The sequence below is a fragment of the Pectinophora gossypiella genome, chromosome Z, assembly GCF_024362695.1.
Source record: "Pectinophora gossypiella chromosome Z, ilPecGoss1.1, whole genome shotgun sequence".
Lineage (NCBI taxonomy): Eukaryota > Metazoa > Arthropoda > Insecta > Lepidoptera > Gelechiidae > Pectinophora > Pectinophora gossypiella.
The window spans coordinates 14694905-14714749 of NC_065433.1; the positions used below are offsets into that span (position 1 = coordinate 14694905).

The 19845-nt window shown below is 36.6% G+C and overlaps 1 protein-coding gene across 1 annotated transcript in view; it reads left to right on the plus strand.

Moving 5' to 3' along the window:
* The window catches only part of LOC126380710 (dynein axonemal heavy chain 8), a 73836-nt gene that overhangs the window by 42223 nt on the left and 11768 nt on the right, over nt 1–19845 (plus strand). Inside the window, exons 42-72 of the mRNA XM_050030305.1 lie at nt 137–293; nt 624–817; nt 905–1070; nt 1149–1250; nt 1450–1672; nt 1954–2083; nt 2160–2377; nt 3018–3154; nt 3252–3304; nt 3509–3716; nt 3831–4092; nt 4170–4292; nt 4504–4621; nt 4701–4796; nt 5215–5321; nt 5794–5957; nt 6340–6540; nt 7326–7466; nt 7544–7648; nt 9705–9889; nt 10054–10187; nt 11613–11744; nt 12722–12924; nt 13089–13203; nt 13345–13521; nt 15471–15638; nt 15736–15836; nt 16090–16288; nt 18028–18239; nt 19358–19496; nt 19596–19780. Of these exons, the coding sequence (XP_049886262.1) occupies nt 137–293; nt 624–817; nt 905–1070; nt 1149–1250; nt 1450–1672; nt 1954–2083; nt 2160–2377; nt 3018–3154; nt 3252–3304; nt 3509–3716; nt 3831–4092; nt 4170–4292; nt 4504–4621; nt 4701–4796; nt 5215–5321; nt 5794–5957; nt 6340–6540; nt 7326–7466; nt 7544–7648; nt 9705–9889; nt 10054–10187; nt 11613–11744; nt 12722–12924; nt 13089–13203; nt 13345–13521; nt 15471–15638; nt 15736–15836; nt 16090–16288; nt 18028–18239; nt 19358–19496; nt 19596–19780 (4855 nt within the window). The remainder of the gene's footprint in view (nt 1–136; nt 294–623; nt 818–904; nt 1071–1148; nt 1251–1449; nt 1673–1953; nt 2084–2159; nt 2378–3017; nt 3155–3251; nt 3305–3508; nt 3717–3830; nt 4093–4169; nt 4293–4503; nt 4622–4700; nt 4797–5214; nt 5322–5793; nt 5958–6339; nt 6541–7325; nt 7467–7543; nt 7649–9704; nt 9890–10053; nt 10188–11612; nt 11745–12721; nt 12925–13088; nt 13204–13344; nt 13522–15470; nt 15639–15735; nt 15837–16089; nt 16289–18027; nt 18240–19357; nt 19497–19595; nt 19781–19845) is intronic.

A 19845-nucleotide genomic window follows, 5' to 3' on the forward strand; every position in this document is an offset into this window, starting at 1 on the left:
TGAAACGAGCTGTCTCATCACTTTGTTAAATAAGTCACGGTCATTCCGAAAATTGCCTAATTATGTCTATACATATAAGTAGTTAAAAAGGTAACGTGATGGAAATAAAATTAACTGCTTGATTCATTTTATGCAGGTCTGGGTCGTATTTACAAAGGTCTTGCTCAGTCGGGTACTTGGGGCTGTTTTGATGAATTCAACCGCATAGAGTTACCGGTGCTTTCTGTTGCTGCTCAGCAGATTTACATCTGTCTCACAGCGCGTCGCGAGAAAAAAGAGTTCTTCATATTCAGGTTAGTATTACAATAGTATGTCACTCAAATACCTACATCTACCAAGTTTTATTCTACTATAGTTGATCTTCGGATTTCAAGAGTTCAAAATAGACTGGCATATAGAGATCAGCATAATCATTCAAAACCAACCACTCATTGACTAACGACCAAATTACGGTGATAATTTATCATCGATCTTCGTAAGTATAAAAATACAATTTCATTAGAATAGCAATCTCATTATACACCCCTCACATGGTAGGTTTGACATATTATCTAAACATTTACTTGTAAAGATTTTTTCGACTAAACGTGCAAAAAAATAGCTATTAATTACTAACATTTCAGCGACGGAGACGTGGTAAGCTTAAATCCGGAGTTTGCGTTCATCATCACAATGAATCCCGGTTATGCGGGACGACAAGAGTTGCCAGAGAATTTGAAAATCCAGTTCCGTTCTGTAGCCATGATGGTGCCCGACAGGCAGATCATCATTCGAGTCAAGTTGGCTAGTTGCGGTTTCAAAGAAAACATTTTACTGGGTAAAATTGCCGTCACAATCAAATTAGTATATTGTCCATATTTCACAGCTAGGCACAAATATACTTAAATATGGTTGTTTCTTTTAGCGCGCAAATTCTTCACGCTGTACAAGCTCTGTGAGGAGCAACTATCAAAACAAGTACATTATGATTTTGGTCTCAGAAACATTTTGTCAGTATTGAGAACTATGGGAGCTCAGAAACGATCTAATCCAGAAAGCACAGAAGAAAATATTATGATGAGAGTGTTGAAGTCAGTAATTACTTCTATAATAATATTGTTTTATAACTTATCACCTTTTGTAGCCTATCATATTATTATATGTTCTAGAGAAATGAATGTATCGAAACTAGTCGATGAAGACGAACCGTTATTCTTATCTTTAATTGAAGATTTGTTTCCTGGGATGAAATTGACGCAGACTGTACAGAGGTACCTTATCAATATACACTAATATACAGGCTACTTAAAAAATAAGGTTTTTATTTGTATCTATTAAGTATTTTCTCTTTAAGAAAACTTAGAAAACTAAGAAGGTTTTGTTTCTATGAATTCGCGCCTTGCGTTTTTACTTATTTGACTTCCACAATCGTAATTATTTCACCTCAGAGACGTGCATTTTAAATTCAAGGGAAATGCAACGCGCTATAGCACTAATCACCGAACGCACTGGATTAGTAAATCACCCAGAATGGAACTTAAAGATTATTCAGTTGTTTGAGACGTCTCTGGTGCGACACGGTCTGATGACCATGGGGCCCAGTGGCTCTGGCAAGACTACATGCATTCATACTTTGATGGCTGCTCTCACTGAAGTCGGTAGACCACACAAAGAGATGAGGATGAACCCCAAGGTAGGTTTTGCAAAAAAAACATCACATCAAAACCTTATACCTTTTCTATAAAATAAAATATAGGCGGAAAGCCAAGGCATAGTTCTGAACTTGAGGCGCAACGACAACTTGAAGAAACGTCTCATCTTCGAATCCTATATTTTCCGCATGATACCTGCATCGCCACAACGTCAATACCGACTCTTAGATTTCATTACCGTACGCAACCAACAATAATTTGATGTTGCTCACTAGCGTCTTTAATAATTAAGTGGTGTAGATAAAACGTAAAATATTTACAGGCTATAACGGCTCCGCAAATGTTCGGACGTTTGGACGTAGCGACAAACGACTGGACGGATGGCATATTCTCTACGCTTTGGAGACGAGCTTTGAAGGTTCCCAAACAAAACACATCTTGGATAGTTCTGGGTAAAAATACGTACTTAGATATTGCTTTTGTCGCGTTTTGTAAGACCGCGTATTATCTCACTTTGTATATTTGTAGACGGACCTGTAGACGCCGTATGGATTGAGAACTTAAACTCTGTACTGGATGACAATAAGACGCTAACATTAGCAAACGGCGACAGAATCACTATGGCTCAGAACAGTAAGCTAGTGTTTGAGCCTGACAACGTGGATAACGCTTCTCCAGCTACTGTCAGTCGAGTAGGCATGGTGTTCTTGTCTTCTTCCGTACTGAAATGGCAACCTATTCTAGAGGTATGGTTACCAAACCCTTTTTGAATTTTAAGTAACTGTCGTGCGTGAAGTGACGGATACACTTAGGCAAAGCTATAATAAGTCGTGTCAAAAATAGAACAAATCAAAAATGAGAAATACATCACGGTGAACAATTATTGTACTATTACACCCCGGACACTTCATACAAACAGCCTTTACACAGACACTACCAGTTGACATTATTAACACGCGCAACTGTGTGTGACGTCAAAACAATGGTAGGTGTTTTTCTTGTAGCAAATGTTTAATTTAGATTTTGAGTTTTTACTGCGCCGCAATGTAAATCGAACAACGCGAAACAGTCGCTAGACCTACCTACCTACGCGCGGCTACGGTACACGTGCGTGATACCTAGGTAGGTGTTTTAGTGGAGTTTTCGTTCTCTTTTATTTAGATGCTAAGTGGTTCAACGTTTAAAAATTGTTGAATTTGTGGAAGTATCTCAACGCGCGGAGAGAGACGGGAGCCGCGGCGAATATTTTTTGACAACGGCAAATGCACGGTAGTTTGCCTCGCGAGCAACCGCGCATTTTCTTATGATATTAATTTATCCTGCGCAGTGCTTTTCTTTTCTCTGAACTGTTTTATAATCATGTGATAAATATTCTTTTTATTATAGGGTTGGCTTAAAAAAAGAACACAAAAAGAAATGGATTCACTACGCAACGCTTTTAATAAAATTTACGACGATGTTCACTCATACGTGCAGCAAAAGCTAGTCGCGAAAATGAAAATTCTTGAGGCTATTTACATCAGGTACATGTAGTTGATTCTGCCTCTTCATATTCCCTCTCTTAACCAGCAAATATAATGTTCGTTTACATAATTTTTGAAGTTATTAATTTCATTACAGACAATGTATTGATGTGTTGACTGGTTTGCTTGAAATTGAAGTACCTAGCGGAAGTAAGTTATTACCTTAATACATATAAGAAATCTCAGAAACTATTCCACATTAAATGCCAATACGGTATATCTACTATAACCAGGGTGACGTCTATGACTGCACCATTTAGGTGTTATTTTTGTCTTTTGTTCATTTGTGCAATAAAGTATTCATTAAGGAACTCTATTTAACTGTTTAATATATAACAATTTCATTTGATCTAGAGGCACATACGGATCGGCACCTAGAGCGACTTTTCCTTTTCTCCATGATGTGGTCGTTGGGTTCCGTGCTGGAGCTGGACATGCGCACTCGCATGGCGGAGTTTATGACTAAATTGCCTGCCAAATTGGACTGGCCTGGAGCTAAGTCAAAAGAATGGATTCACCCTTTCGAGTACATGGTCAATAGTGCAGGAGCCTGGCAGCATTGGTATGCTCTTTTTAGCAGCATTGGTATTTATTACCAAATCCTACTCTATACGCTTTATAAAGCAACTTTCTATTTTGTCGCAATATTCTTTAACATTTTTATACAATTTGGTAGGTCCGAAATCGTTGAGGATTACATCTACCCTTCCGACCACGTTCCTGAATATGCATCAATTTTGGTGCCTAATGTCGACAACGTGTGTATAACGTTCTTGATTGATACCATCGCTAAACAGAACAAGGCTGTACTTTTGATAGGTGAACAAGGAACCGCTAAAACAGTAATGCTGAAAAGCTATATGGCCAAATACGATAATGAAGTTAAATTGTTTAAGATGATTAACTTCTCCTCTGCGACTACCCCGAATATGTTCCAGGTGATTTCCTAATTGATTTGAATGTTTGAACTTTAAAAAAATTTAATATGTTTACGAGCAATAAGTATTATCTGCAGAGAATCGTCGAATCGTACGTGGAGAAACGTGTGGGCATGACATATGGGCCGCCCGGCGGGAGAGCTATGACAATATTCGTAGATGACATCAATATGCCGGTTGTCAACGAATGGGGTGACCAGGTAACGGCACTGTTTATAATTTTGATATATTTTGATCAACGAAACCAACAGATTTGACCGCCTCTATCTGTCGATCCGGTGGTCCATCGATAATCAATTGAAGATCCGGCGGTTTCCAGACCGGAGCTTTTTTATTCGATACCTATTGTATACGTACGTTTTAGTGTCTCAGTTCGCCGCAAAGGCAATAATTAACCTAATTGGTTTTTAGGTAACGAATGAAATTGTGCGGCAAATGATGGAGTGCGGCGGTTTTTATTCATTAGAAAAGCCTGGAGAATTTATTATTGTTGCTGATATACAAATGTTCGGAGCCATGATCCATCCTGGTTGGTAGCCATATTTTTTGTTTGTTGTTTATTATAGTTAATCGTGCATAATATTTACTATTACCATTTTTCATTACAGGCGGTGGACGAAATGATATTCCGCCTCGTCTTAAGAGACAGTTCAATACTTTTAACTGCACTTTACCAAGCGATGTTTCTATGGATAAAATATTTGGTATATATTTTAATTATACCTACTTATTTAGAATTTATAATAATGGCCCCGATTCCTGCAGACACCTCCTAATTTTAATTTAAGTTATACCTGTAATTTTCTTATTCGCCGAAAAGGAAAGGAACGGATGGTTGACAGCTCTTAATTTTAGGAAGAATAAGTAAATGAATGAATATCCCGGGTGAATCAAAAGGGTATCTCGCTGGTATGCAAACTGTTTGACGTATGCTGTCAACAATTCTGTCGGGTTATTGGCCAATGTAATTTTTTTAGACAGTTGATTTAGATTTGTGCTTAAATTTGACGTGTGTTCCATAAATTTTATGCTTGTGTTCCATAATTTTTTTAAATTGGATGGCGTTTACAGGAATTAGCACCATTATCTTATGAAGCTCACTGATTTTATTTATTATTTTAGAAACTATTAGCGCTGGATATTTCTGCAAATCACGTTTTGACAAGAAAATTGTTGAATTCATGCCTAGACTTGTATCTGTAACTCGTATTATTTGGCAGCAAACTAAGGTATATATTCTCCACTTAATATCATCTAACCCACACCGATTTGTATTTGATTTGTGAGTAAAAAATGAAGTCTCGGGACATGCGTAAGTACTTAAATAACAAAATAGTCTTATAGAAATTAAGCGAAGTAATATAGACAATAATACCTCACTCACAAAAAGATAGTCACAAACACAGAGGTTCAATTATTGTTTTGGCAAAGTCACTAGATTGACTTGTACATCCTAAATCTAGTTATTGTTTTTACTGATTAGGTTTCTTTTTTCACCAACTAACAGTGGAGCTGCGTGGTAGGGTTTTGGCTATGTACTCAACGGTATTTTGGACTTTTTAAGTAGTACTAGAGTACTGGAATGCAATCCATTTATTTATTCATAAGTACTTGTATAGCGCGCGTGGCGCGTCCCCTTGGCCCTTCCAACCTGTCTTCTATTTCGTTTTATAAACTTTTAAACGAATCCATCTTGGACAGGTGAAAATGTTACCGACGCCAGCCAAATTCCACTACGTGTTCAATTTGCGAGACTTGTCTCGCATTTGGGAAGGAATTTTATTCATCCACAAAGAAGAACTGCCTTCGGTTAAGACAGCAATCAAATTGTGGTTCCATGAGTGTCTAAGAGTAATATCTGACAGGTTAGTAAACATATTTCTCATGCATAGACATACTTACCAACTTATAATTTAAAATGTAAGATGCTTTTAACGTATCAATCACTAATACTTACCAGCGCCGTGGCCTATGCTGCGGCAGTACGCCGTGTTACATGTTTATATTGATGCACTCAATATCTGTTTTTTTTGTTGTTGTTGCCATACAACCATAAAGTTGAAGTTATTGTTGTTGTTATTTGTTTTTCTTTGTGATTTCCATTAAGTCTGTACTGTGGTGTCCAACATATTAATAAATCTTTGTTCCTTCTTTCCTTTTCAAATAAAATAAATATTTAAATCGCTTTAAATGTAAGCGATTTAAATATTCAGTTTTTAAACAGCTCAGTTTTTTATATTTCTTTAGATTCACGGAATACGAAGACAAGGATTGGTTCACGGCAAACTTCTGGAAAACCGCTGCCGCTGAATTACCAGATGCAGTAAGTGAGTTCCCAGAGACGGAAACGTACTTTGTTAATTTTCTCCGGGAGCCGATTGATCCCACTGGCGACGAAGATGAAGATTTCAGTACTGACGCACCTAAGATATATGAAGAGCTACCTTCGTAAGTTACTACGATGTTATATAAAGGCTATAATATCACCTGTTATTTGTTTATTAATGATATGATTTTGATTAGCTAATATTAGGTCTCTATATTAAATGCTAGATTTAAATTGCTGACATTTTTTTTTCATTTCTTTAATTAAGTTTGAATAGTTTATGCTTCTAGTAAATATGATGAGGGTTAGTGTACAAGAGAACAATTGCGAGTTCATTTACTAGACACCACTGGAGATAATTTAATAATTTTATGGTAGTTTTGATTCATAGAGGATCTACTGCGATGTTTAATTGGAGATCTTCTTCAGAACTTTATACGGTCCAATTCTTAATTAATCCATTTTCTTCCTATTTAGTCGATTCCCATTTTTCTTTCCTATGTTTGTCGAAGATTTTTTTATTATAATTGTGAGATTTTATTGTGTTCTCAAAAGCTAGTTTTCTATCGCTATTCAGATCTTCTTATGTACACCTTTTTTAATGCAAGTAGCAGAAGATCACAATTTCTCCTTCCAAAAGGTATTTCTGAGCAAACTCGTGTTTCGTTATATTCTTCTACATGTTTATGTGCAATAGTTGTCCATTCTGTTTTCTTATCACTTTCATTTATTTTGCATCTTAAAAGAATTTCTGAAGAAGGAATACATAATAGTTTTTACCGCTGTGGATATTTATTTTTCAAATAGACTTAAATCAATCATTAGTCAATATTTTTTTATTGACTAATGATTGGCTGGCTCGGTGGCTATACATATATATCTATAATAGGTATTTCCTGTTTTTCAGATGGGACTTTGTACTAATGAAACTTGGTCAGTTCCAAGACCAGTTCAACGAAGCTGTCAGAGGAGCACACTTGGACTTAGTGTTTTTCCTTGACGCCATGGTGCATCTGTTCATTATTTCGCGAATTATCAACACGCCAAGGTTTGTACAATTTTATCAATAGTAAAAAATGCCTTTTTCACGCGCGTTATTTACAGTACTTCCTATATATGTTTTAGAGGTAACGCCTTACTCGTGGGCGTCGGTGGATCTGGCAAACAAAGTTTGACGAAACTAGCGTCGTTCATAGCTAATTTCCGATTCTATCAAATTACACTGACTAGGTACGTTTATGGATCATTTTATAGCCTTTTGTTATAATATTCTTGTTGATCATAGAATAAGGAATAAATACGTATAGACACGGAAATCAGAATCAGAACGCGTGTAATGTACCTACTTACTACGCAACGACAACTCTCCGCTCGCCACCAGCGTCTGAACTAGGTTTACCTCACCCCCCTCGAACATAGTATTTTCGTTTAGTTTAATTCGAATATTTGATCTCATAGAAATTGCCCGCGTTGGCTCGCCTGCGCGGCGCTTGTAAATATAATTTTTTCATGGTGATTGTTCATCAAAGCATGCTAATTATTTGCAATAAAATTGAACCTGAGGATTCGATAGAGGATTCGATCCCGGGATCCCGAGATTAACTTTAGATAATCCCAAAATCCCGGATTAGAAAAATGGACCAAAAGTAAATAATTAATTATTGTGAACTTTTATTGTTCATAATTTCTTGTTTGTGGTTTGTGTGGCACTTAAATAAATAAATATTAACTGATTATCATGAAAGCATATTTCGTAAGTAGTACTACCCACCTAAGTACCTAAGTAATGACCATTAGATATTGTAATTGGCAGCCCTCAGACGTCACACACACAGTTGCGCGTCCTTGTAATGTCAATGTCTAGTGTCTATGTAAAACGAGGTTGTTTGTATGACGTGTCCGGGATGTGCTACAAGCCTACAACACTATAATATTGGCATAAAAATCGTAATTAACAGCTCTAGGCATCATGCCAGAAATCACTAATAAAAAATTCACCAATATGGGTGGTCCAGATGTTCACATTCAAAATGAAAAAAATAATTAGGGGGGCCTATTGGCTACCAGAAACACCGCCATGTATGTTCAGCGATTATTTACGGTATAAGAGCGTGGCTCTTAAATTATGATGATGAGAAGATAAGACCCATTTCAAGATTTTCTACCTTACTTCAGAAATCATTATTTTGTCACTATCTCTTTCTTAATAAGTCTTTTACTTTACCACAACTTTACCATGAAATAACTTTCTTGGGGACCTATCGCCCACGCAACTTTTCCCTAAAATGACCAACGCTTATATTCTCATTCACTAATTGCATTTGGGTATTATGTATAAACCGGTCGCGTTCAAACTAGACATTCTCTTTTATTCAAATTCAAATTGTTTTTGACTTGGATGCACCTTTAGATATGAATTAAAATATTGAACAATTGGTGTAAGTATGTTGCTTTTTTCTTACCAACTTCACCATTCAGTACAAAATGCCACGATTCCAAATAATTTGTGTTTACATCCTTTCAATAATATTTTTGATAACCAATTTCTGATCATATATTTTTTGGATAAGTTCATATTTTCTTATACATTGGTGTTTTCCATCTCATCCATTATATAATTCCAACAATCCAAAATATTTTCTTTAGGTAATAGAGGCAAAAGTTTGCAAAGCGACACTATTCTGTACATTTCAAATTTTAGAGATTTGGTTTTCCTCTTCAGATTTTCGACGCTTGATCATGGCATTTTTATAGTCTAGTTTTAAATTAGGTATTTGGCTTTTTATGAATTGCAATAATGTAATGTATGTTTGTGTTCTTTTATCCGGAAGGAAAACGTAGATAACGGGTATTACATTTGTCTCCTGAGAACTACTCAAATCGCAATGTATAATACACAGCTGATGAAATAGCCCTTACCTACTTTCCGTCATTATTACCTTTCCCACACTGGATGCACCGTCAGCACATGGTGCAGTTTTTATCAGAAATACCTACTTTCAGGGTCCATGACAACTTCGTGTGTTTATCATTCTTCGGTGAAGTTTTAATACTCCAATAAGTTTTTTTCTACTTTGATTTGCCTATTTTTATAATTTGAACTAGTAGTCCATTTTCTTATGAGTTAGTATGAAGTAAAATGAAAGAAAATTAAGAAAGAAATAGCGACAAAATACAAATTGGGCCATAAAAATGGGTCCTACACCGCAAATAATCGCTGAATTATATTTTTTTTATTTTGAACGTGAACCTTTGGACCACCTGTATAACACGATTTATACCATAGATCATACAATGTGAACAACTTTATGGATGATATAAAAATCCTATATCGTGTGGCGGGTCTTCAAGGACAGGGTATCTCATTCATATTTACGGACAATGATATCAAAGATGAGCAGTTTCTGGAGTTTCTGAACAACATATTAAGCTCGGGCGAGATCGCTAATCTCTTCCCCAAGGAAGAGATGGGTAAATAATGTTATTTTTATTGCTTGTATACAGGTAAAGGTAATTTTGGTAAAGAGCAAGCTCAGTGACCAGAAATCGTATGTCTGTACCTAAATACAAATATATTGTTGTAACCACTTATTACCTAATGGGAAGTTTTTAAATGGTACCTAATCACATTTCAGATGAAATTATGAATGAGTTAACGCCAATAATGCATAAATATGCTCCTAGAAGAATACCCGTACCGGATGTACTTTACGAATATTTCATTATGCGCTCTAGAGCAAATTTGCACGTAGTGCTATGTTTCTCCCCGGTAAGATCATGTTTTAAGAGCAACGCATACATACAAATAATATTATTAGATATACGTACCTGATATCAGACATCGCTAGCTAAGAAATAAAGGCGCCTATTGTGCTCTCTGTTATGGTGGCTACTGTTATATCTTTTACATGCGATAATACTTATTTAACAAGAGAGGAAGGTTATGCTTTGCGTGCGAATGCAGAGTTTAAACTCGAGTGATTTAATAACAAACCTCGTGTGAAGCACAGAAATAATTTCACCTAAATTCAATAATACAAACTATTCTCTCAACCCTACGGATAAATTATTTATTCGTAGTCTCAACCCTATTGGAGATGACAACTACTGGACGCACTCGTTTCACCAAATATCACAAAAAATATTCAAACAATGTAATGCTGAGAAAAAACCTTTGGACATTTTTTCGAGCCATTTTGTTTTATAAGTTAGTTTTCCACCCGTGGCTTTTAACGCGTGGACTACTTTAGGGAATTAATTTCCAAAAATCCTTCCTTTCTTAGTGCATTTTCGTCACTGAAGGAACCTTAGTGCAATTTTCACGTGGCTGTGCGTTGACGGATTAGTCAACATACATACATACATAAACTCACGCCCGTAATCCCTAATGGGGTGGGCAGAGCCACAAGTAATCAAAGACAACTTGCAGCCACTGTTGATACGAAGTCCAAAGATGGATATGATGAACCTTATGGTGATAAGGGATCAGCCAAACCCTTCTTTTTAACAAGTTATTTTAGTTACTTAACTCATAAACTGCTTTATTGAATATTTCTATTGGGAAAGGAAAGGAGCACGCAGGGGTTGCCCTCTGCCAAAGTGTTGACATTCGTAAAATGCAAAATGAGATGGTATCCTATCAACTGACATCTGTTGTAGATTTTTTCGATTCGCAGTGAGAGCTCTCAAGAGCAAGCTGACAAGACACTATTTCCATTAAAAATTAATAATATTAGTATAGTTTATTCGTTTTTTGTACCAACTGGTGCAGTAAATTATGATATATTACTGTTATAAATAGTGAGATTTTAGCTGCTGGGAAGTTAGTCTCAACAGAGTAGATGTTGTATTTTTATGATGAATGTTGTATTCTCTTGTGATTGGCTTACACATTAACTTAACTAAATGTTATAATGTGCATAGCTGTAAGTGATCCATTAAATAAATAAATGTACTTACTTTAGATATTATGTCAAATTGTAATACCTAGGTAATAAAAGTAATATTTAGCATATCTATTTACCGTGGGGTTAAAAGTCTACGGAGAGGTAGTATTTTATAACAACATGTTGCGCTGCGTTATTTATCTACCCTCTTCGGTTCAGTTCCACCTCAGTATACTAGTACGGCACCCTCTCGAAGAGCGAGTCCAGTTCCAGCGATTCGAATATTTAGCATTGTGATTTACTTTCAGGTTGGAGAAAAGTTCAGAAGTCGAGCATTGAAATTCCCTGGACTTATATCTGGTTCTACAATTGATTGGTTCCAGAAGTGGCCACGACAAGCTCTAATAGAAGTAGCTCAACATTTCCTGGCAGAGTTCACGGTCTTTACTTTTCCCTTTTGATAGTATACTTACTAATTAGTCCTGTCAATGTGAGGGAATAGGGAAGGTTACGGATTTGCTGACCAACATGCTTCATACTTACATTATGCGGATAAGTTAAGCAACTATGAGCGATTGTTTTCTAGTTGTCATGGACATCATAGTGGTCACTTTCATCGAATGTTAGTGATTTACCGGTTTGTAGATAGTTCTCGATAGAAATGTTAAAGATAATGGGGCCTACATATCGTTGCCTTATAGTAAAACCACGAAAGCGCCACCAATGTGATTTTTTTTAAAAAAAAACCTCGCAATAGACAAGCTCGTTTTAATACAAGTCAAAAATTTGAGATCCCAAATCTTACTAACAATTACTTATGGCAATAACAATTACTAACTTAGTTAATTTTACCTATCATTTCATCAATAATATTTCCTCCACTCCATTTTAGCCATTTTTATAACTATCTTTATTATCTTACCTTCCGTATTTTAAGCCTGATTTCCCTGAACGATTTTTTGAATCTATCGATAGTATCGACAATTGGTACAACCACAATGTGACGTGTCACACCTTCCCGCCCCACGATAAAAAGCCGAAAATGTTGTAAAGACAACTAACGCCATGGCTACTCCACTCTGGTCTGCGGAGGTCCGTGTTGCTCTAAACCTCACATTCCTGAAAAAAAATCTTAGGTCCCACGAAGTACACCCCCTTATGAGGCCTTTGTTGACCGAACTAAATGTAATAAAACAAATAAAAATAAATAATGTAATGTAATTTATCTATTTCAGTAGGTATAGGTATCGCTGTTATAAAAAATGGCAAATTATTTGTTACTTGGGTTATTTTTTTTGTTAATAAATATTTCTTCAGGTCTGTAACTCTGTCTCTATGACATCAAAGCAATAGAAAACAAATCCTAGAAAGAGTATTTCATGCAGGTATCTAACACTAATGATGAAACATGTTGCAGGTGATCTGTTCTCCAGAAACTAAAACTCAGCTTATAGAAATCATGGGATCAGTCCAAGACAACGTGGCTAGTGCTTGCACGACTTACTACGATCGGTTTAGGAGACAAGCTCATGTCACCCCTAAATCGTATCTCTGCTTCCTTGATGGCTATAAAACCCTTTATAAGGAAAAACATTTAGGTATTGCAGAGATGGCTAAAAGGTTAATTGTTAAATTATTATTATTTGTGGTTTTTATATCTCGGGCCCATGAAGTAGTTTATCAAAATAATATTCGCTTTTTACCGCGAATCTTAAGGGTGCAAATAATACGTACTAGCTAGCTCAAATAAATTATATTTTATACTTTTCATTGTATCATTTCAGAATGACTACTGGTTTAGACAAGCTCGTGGAAGCTGCTGCGAGTGTAGACGTCCTGAAGAAAGAGTTGGAAGTTAAGGAACAAGAAATTAAAGTGGCAACCGCCAACGCGGAAGAGGTCAGGTGTACCTACCTACTTATTTCTTTATGACATATAGGTAGGAATCCTATATGATATATTTTACCAGGATCATTTGTGTCGAAGAAGTAGTAATGAAAAATTTGCATATAAAATATTTTGATACATGATTGTGTACAGGTGCTAGCGGCAGTAGCAGAGTCAGCTGCGGCCGCCGAAGTGGTAAAGGCAGGCGTGCTGGAAGTGAAGGAGCGCGCCGTGCAGCTCGTGAGCGTGATTGCGGCCGAGACCGCCATCGCCGAGGAGAAGCTCGCAGACGCCAAGCCGGCTCTCGAAGCCGCCGAGGCTGCCCTGCTGGTACCAACACTCTCTTGTTATAACATAAACAATACACAGATTAATTTTTAATTTTCCTATACATGCAACTATGTGTGCGTCCTTGTCTGACGTACGTTTTGGTTACATAAGGGGTTACGTAATTCGGGGATCAGTGCGTAGCGGAGAGTTTCCCTTCTATATGTTGTACTATTATTTATTCTTTGCCTAACCACTAATAAATAATAGTACTTACTAAGATCTAGGTACGTTCCATACTTCATAGAAAGGCTATTTTTTTATAATCGCACGCTATTTCAAAAGTCGCATTGTTGTCACGCGTAGTATAGTGCACCGCCGCCGCACCACGCATGGTGTGGTGACGTATCCCTGCATACCCTAACAATCCAATCCTACAATTCAATCTTTCTCCTTCATTTTTCCAAGCAGCATTCTCATATCTCAATTATGAGATTTACGAGTCCCACCACCAATTATTGGCACGGACCTTTTGTTTAGGAAAAAGATGTTTTTTTAAATAGTCAGTGGCGTTGTTACCTACTAAAGACTTTGGCACAGCAAAAGCTGCGCATGTCAACTTGTTATACTTACAGGAAACTGTATGAAGTGCGTCACACTAAAAGCACAGCAGTTACATGCGCAGCTGAGTTTTTCTCCGTTACCTGATCACGCAGGTCGGTAGACAGCTTCCAACGATGGTCTTTCATCTCCAGGACCTGTTTTGAAAATTCATACAATACTTACTGACTTCACATGATCTGTTTTCTACTTGGAGACTCTCTAAGTATACGGGACGGGGATGGTGGTTTATCAGGGACGTATAAACGGAAGCCTGTTTTAAGATATAACAGATCGGTGCTCGGATTGTAACTCCTGTAGTACTTCTACAGAAAATATGCGTAAGATTATGTTATTTAGAATCGCCAAGTCGAGTGCTTCTAGTCTAAAGTTCGAATCAGGGGGATATTTAGTATAGGCTGCAATGATGTTAGTATTATTATTATCGTAATGAAGGAGATCTTTCAGAATGCTTACCATACCTCTTACATTTGTTACAATTCCACCAAAGATTTTTAGCGTTAGGAGAACGCAGTTCAGCGTGCGACATGGAATCTCGAATAAAATAAATCATCAAATAAAGCGTATTTTTTTTTAAACAATCGTGGAACATGCTGGTATTGATTAGTAGTTGTAGTTTCTGGGAAATGCGTGGACAAACGTACCTAAATCAAATTTGGTACACGTGTTCCCACACACACACAATTGGGTACTTTCCTACCTAGGTGAAAGATAAATTATGAAATTCTGGTTACTAAATAAAGACAGATCTAAAGGTAACAAAAAACCTTTTCCTTTTTCTATTTAACTTATTTATGAATTTTAATGAAGAAAAATTTTATAAGTAGGTTGCTTTTTGATACAAATTCCGTACCTAGTAGTTTTAACTAATTTCGTGTTTTGACGTTTAGTAAAAAGTGTAACTAATTTGACTAGTTGGAAACTACCCTATCGTCGCTGGAAATTTCAATTGACGTAAGGGACAAATGACCGGTTTTCAGGAGAAACAAAAATAATTTCTTGATACTTAAAGTCTCATAACTTTTGTAATTTTAAACGTATTGAAAGATGTTAAATACTTACCAAAATTCTTAGAATTTTCTTGTCTACCACTTAAAAATAGAATTACTTAACTAGCATAATAAGAAAGTTACTAACCCTTACGCCCTTGTGTTATTTAAAAAACTTCCCTTACTACCATTAGGTAAACATTTTTTTTTTGCATTTTTGGGTTGTAAAGGTCAGATTTTTTAATATTTTGGTAAAATATTGAAGTAAAAGGTCTGTAAAAATTCACAACAATTGGTTAAAATCACTTATATTTATTGAAATTATGGTTGAATTTTACTTTGAGACACCTAAATACCAAGTGACATTCATCAAGAATTGACTAGAACTTTTTACTATTTCAGACAATTAACGCTGCTGATATTGCGACTGTACGAAAATTGGGCAAACCGCCATTCCTCATCACACTTATTATGGATTGCGTAATTTTACTGTTCAGGAAGAAAATCGAATCTGTGAAACCTGATCCTGAAAAGAATTTCTTAATAGCATCCTGGGGCGAATCCTTAAAAGTAGGTGACAGATAATGGCAAAATTTTACAATTAATAAGCATTTAGTAACCTTCATTGTACAACTTAAACATATTAATATTTTTTATTTTCTCGAAGGTTATGGCGGACTCAAAATTTCTGAACAACTTGAAGTTTTATCCAAAAGACGAAATCAATGCAGAAATGGTAGATTTACTTCAACCTTATTTTAACTTTAGGTAAGTAGTATTTTTTTCTTAACCGTTGTTGAATGTAGGTATACCTTAAGCGCGAAAGACTATAGGTATACCTACTAATTAAAAGAAAATTACTTATCTAAACTTGTCCAAGAACCAATACAGATAAACTTTTGAATTTTAATTGAACCGAATAAGGATTTACTTAAATTTCGAATTTAGATCATGAGTCTTATTACCAAAAAATACTTTTGTCTAGGTTGTTGTTGTAAAAGTGGCTTTATTTTATCAACAGTCAGTATACGTTCGAAGCAGCTAAGGTCGCTTGTGGCAATGTAGCCGGTTTAATATCCTGGACTATCGCTATGGCTCAGTTCTACTCCGTCAACAAAGATGTGCTGCCGTTGAAGGCTAACCTAGCTGTGATGCAGGGCAAATATCAGGCAGCCAAGAAGGAACTCGACGCCGCCGAAGCGCAATTGGAAGCTAAAGAGGTAAATCTTCCTTCTCACATCTTCACTGCCTTTTATGACAGCCATAAAACTTAAGACCTATGCACACCGCACTTCAAAAATATTTTGTACTAGCTTTTGCCCGCGACTTCGTCCGCGTGGCGTGTTATATAAGAGAGAGATCTTTGTGTGTGTGGGAGTGCATATCAAATTTCAAGCATCTAACTTATGCAGTTTAGATTTTTTCATACAATTTTTTTCCCAATAACTCCCATTTTTCAAAATACAGCCAAAAATAAACTTTATATTTACTAAGGTATGCATGCATGCTAGATTGAATCAATTGATTGAATTGATTTTTTTTTAATTGATTGTTCATTGAGTTTTAATTTTAATACACACTTCCTCTCTTCCCTTCAACGTTGCTGTGCCCTACAGGGTCCATGTTTTAGTTCCTATGCCTATGTAACACCCCATTGTACTACATGGAATGCAATAAATAATTTAATTGAATTGAATTGAAAACATCTATCTTACGCGGTTTCGATTTTTTCATACAAATGTTTTTTTCCCGCTAACTCCCGTTTCCGTGGGAATTTTGCAATATCCTGTTGCAACTAAGGTTTAAGTTAACTAAGGTACCTGCATGCCAAATTTCAAACGTCTAACTTGAGTGGTTTAGATTTTTCATACAAAAGGATTTTCCCGCTAATTCCCGTTCCCGTGGGAATTTCGGGAATTCCTTGGTACCTGCGTGCCAAATTTTAAACATCTTACTTGAATGGTTGAGATTTTTTCATACAAAAGGATTTTCCCGTTAATTCCCGTTCCCGTGGGAATTTCGGGAATTCCTTTCTTAGTGCACCTCCACGGTACCTAAGGTACCTGCATGACAAATTTCAAACGTCTAACTTGAGTGGTTTAGATTTTTCATACAAAAGGATTTTCCCGCTAATTCCCGTTCTCGTGAGAATTTCGGGAATTCCTTTCTTAGTGCACCTCCACGGTACCTAAGGTATCTGCATGCTAAATTTCAAATGTCTAACTTGAGTGGTTTAGATTTTTCATACAAAAGGTATTTCCCGCTAATTCCCGTTCCCGTGAGAATTTTGGGAATTCCTTTCTTAGTGCACCTCTACGGTACCTATGGTACCTGCATGCCAAATTTCAAACGTCTAACTTGAGTGGTTTAGATTTTTCATACAAAAGGATTTTCCCGCTAATTACCGTTCCCGTGGGAATTTCGGGAATTCCTTTCTTAGTACACCTCTACGGTATCTAAGGTACCTGCATGACAAATTTCAAACATCTAACTTGAATGGTTTAGATTTTTCATACAAAAATATTTTTCCGCTAATTCCCGTTCCCGTGGGAATTTCGGGAATTCCTTTCTTAGTGCACCTCTACGTTATCTAAGGTACCTGCATGCCAAATTTCAAACGTCTAACTTGAGTGGTTTAGATTTTTCATACAAAAGGATTTCCCTTCACTACTCTGCTCCTATTGATTGTAGCGTGATGAAAAGTATACTATGACCTGTCCAGGAGTGTGAAGAATAATTGTACCAAGTTTCATTAAAATCCGTCCAGTAGTTTTTGTTTCTATAAGGAACATACAGACAGACAGACAGACAGACAGACAGACAAAAATTTTACTGATTGCATTTTTGGCATCAGTATCGATCACTTATCACCCCCTGATAGTTATTTTGAAAAAATATTTAATGTACAGAATTGACCTCTCTACAGATTTATTATAAGTATAGATAAATACCTTTTCAGCGCGAGTTGGCACACGTGCAAGCACAATTTGACGAGGCTATGTCGCTAAAGCAAGCTGTACTAGACGACGCAGCTAAATGCCAATCAAAAATGGACGCCGCCACCGCCCTGATCAACGGTCTAAGTGGTGAGAGGATCCGATGGACCGAACAGTCCGCCCTCTTCAAATCAGAAATCGAGAGACTAGTTGGAGATATATTATTACTCGTTGGGTAAGTAACTGATCCTGCAACTAATTATTCTAAAAATAGTGAACATTAAAGTGAGATTCTTATGGGTCGTTTTTTGTCAACCAAGACTAGGTTCCATATAAAAGTGCCTAATATCTAATAAATACTTCTTACTTCAAAAAAATAGTAATCTGCCCGGTAGGGATAAAGATCGTCGCGCCATCTTTTTCGGGGACTAGGACATCGTTTCCGATATTCATCCTGAGGTTATCCACTGAGTCACAATCTTGGCTCACAGCTCCTGGCTCATACGGCTTACATGGCTTACATACGGCTGAATTTCGCACTCGGTCTATCCGTTGAAGGCCCAATATGCTCGTCACCTTATTGTAAACCTTGAGTCTGGACTCGGTGAGTGACCAAATTTGGGCACTGTATTTAGAACGGGCAAGATACAGCTTGGGTTTCACAGTCATATATTTCCAGGCGCTTTCCAAGCGCCCATCAATCTCCTTCGTCCTGCCTGTTCGAAAATGAAACGATCTCATCCAAGTAAATATACTCATCTACATACTATAGTACCCGCTCATCAACTTCAACCGTACACTTCGTGCTATTGGTCATGATCTGCGCTTTGGTCTTGTTCATTTGAAGCCTGACCTCAAGGTTTGCCGTGCTCAGTTGTTAAAGCATTAACTCAAGCTCTGCTGCTGTGGAAGCAAAGAGGACGATGTGTCAGTCAAGCAAACTTTAATATCTAATATATATATATATAAGAATAGCCTTCTAAACATCTATTCCAATGTGCAAGTGAATAGATTTGGGGAAAGGGAATCGTCCTGCTTCGTGCCTTTTTCTATTCTGAAGGTACGTCCTGGAGAAAGGAGTTTGATGGAAGCAGTACTGGCCCTGTAAATCATTTCCAAAAGTTTCGTGTCTCGTTTATATTTTGGTTTAGGAGTAATCAACAAATAAAATGTTATTAAATATAGGTTGTAATAGCAATAGGTACAATATTTTTTTTTTTTATGCGTACTTACTTATTATTATTATTTTTTATTTATAAGTGACCGGCTTCATTTTGATGAGAACTATTCGGCATTATATATATATATAATCTGGAATCTTAAAACGATTTCAAATATCTATTACTGTTTCAGATTTTTATCCTACTCTGGTCCATTTAACCAAGAATTCCGCAACTTGTTGTTAAGCACTTGGCTTAATGAGCTGTTAAAAAGGAAGATACCAGTGTCAATGAATCTCAACATCACTGAATCGCTGACTGACACTGCCACGGTTGTTACCTTAGACTAACATATTTTAGCTGTGATATTCATATGATGTGCAGTGTGCATATATCAGAAACGGTAACGATATTTTAATCTCGTTTGTTAGATCGGCGATTGGAACCTGTGCGGCTTGCCAACTGACGATTTGTCGATTCAGAATGGTATCATTGTAACAAAGGCTGCACGTTTCCCACTTCTCATCGACCCCCAGATTCAAGGGAAGAATTGGATCAAGAACATGGAAAAGGCAAACGATCTCATCGTTACTACTCTCAATCACAAATATTTCAGGTGAACGCTGTTACTTTGCAACTTCAAATATTCCCTTTGCTTGGTCTGTTTTTACTAACTTTCAC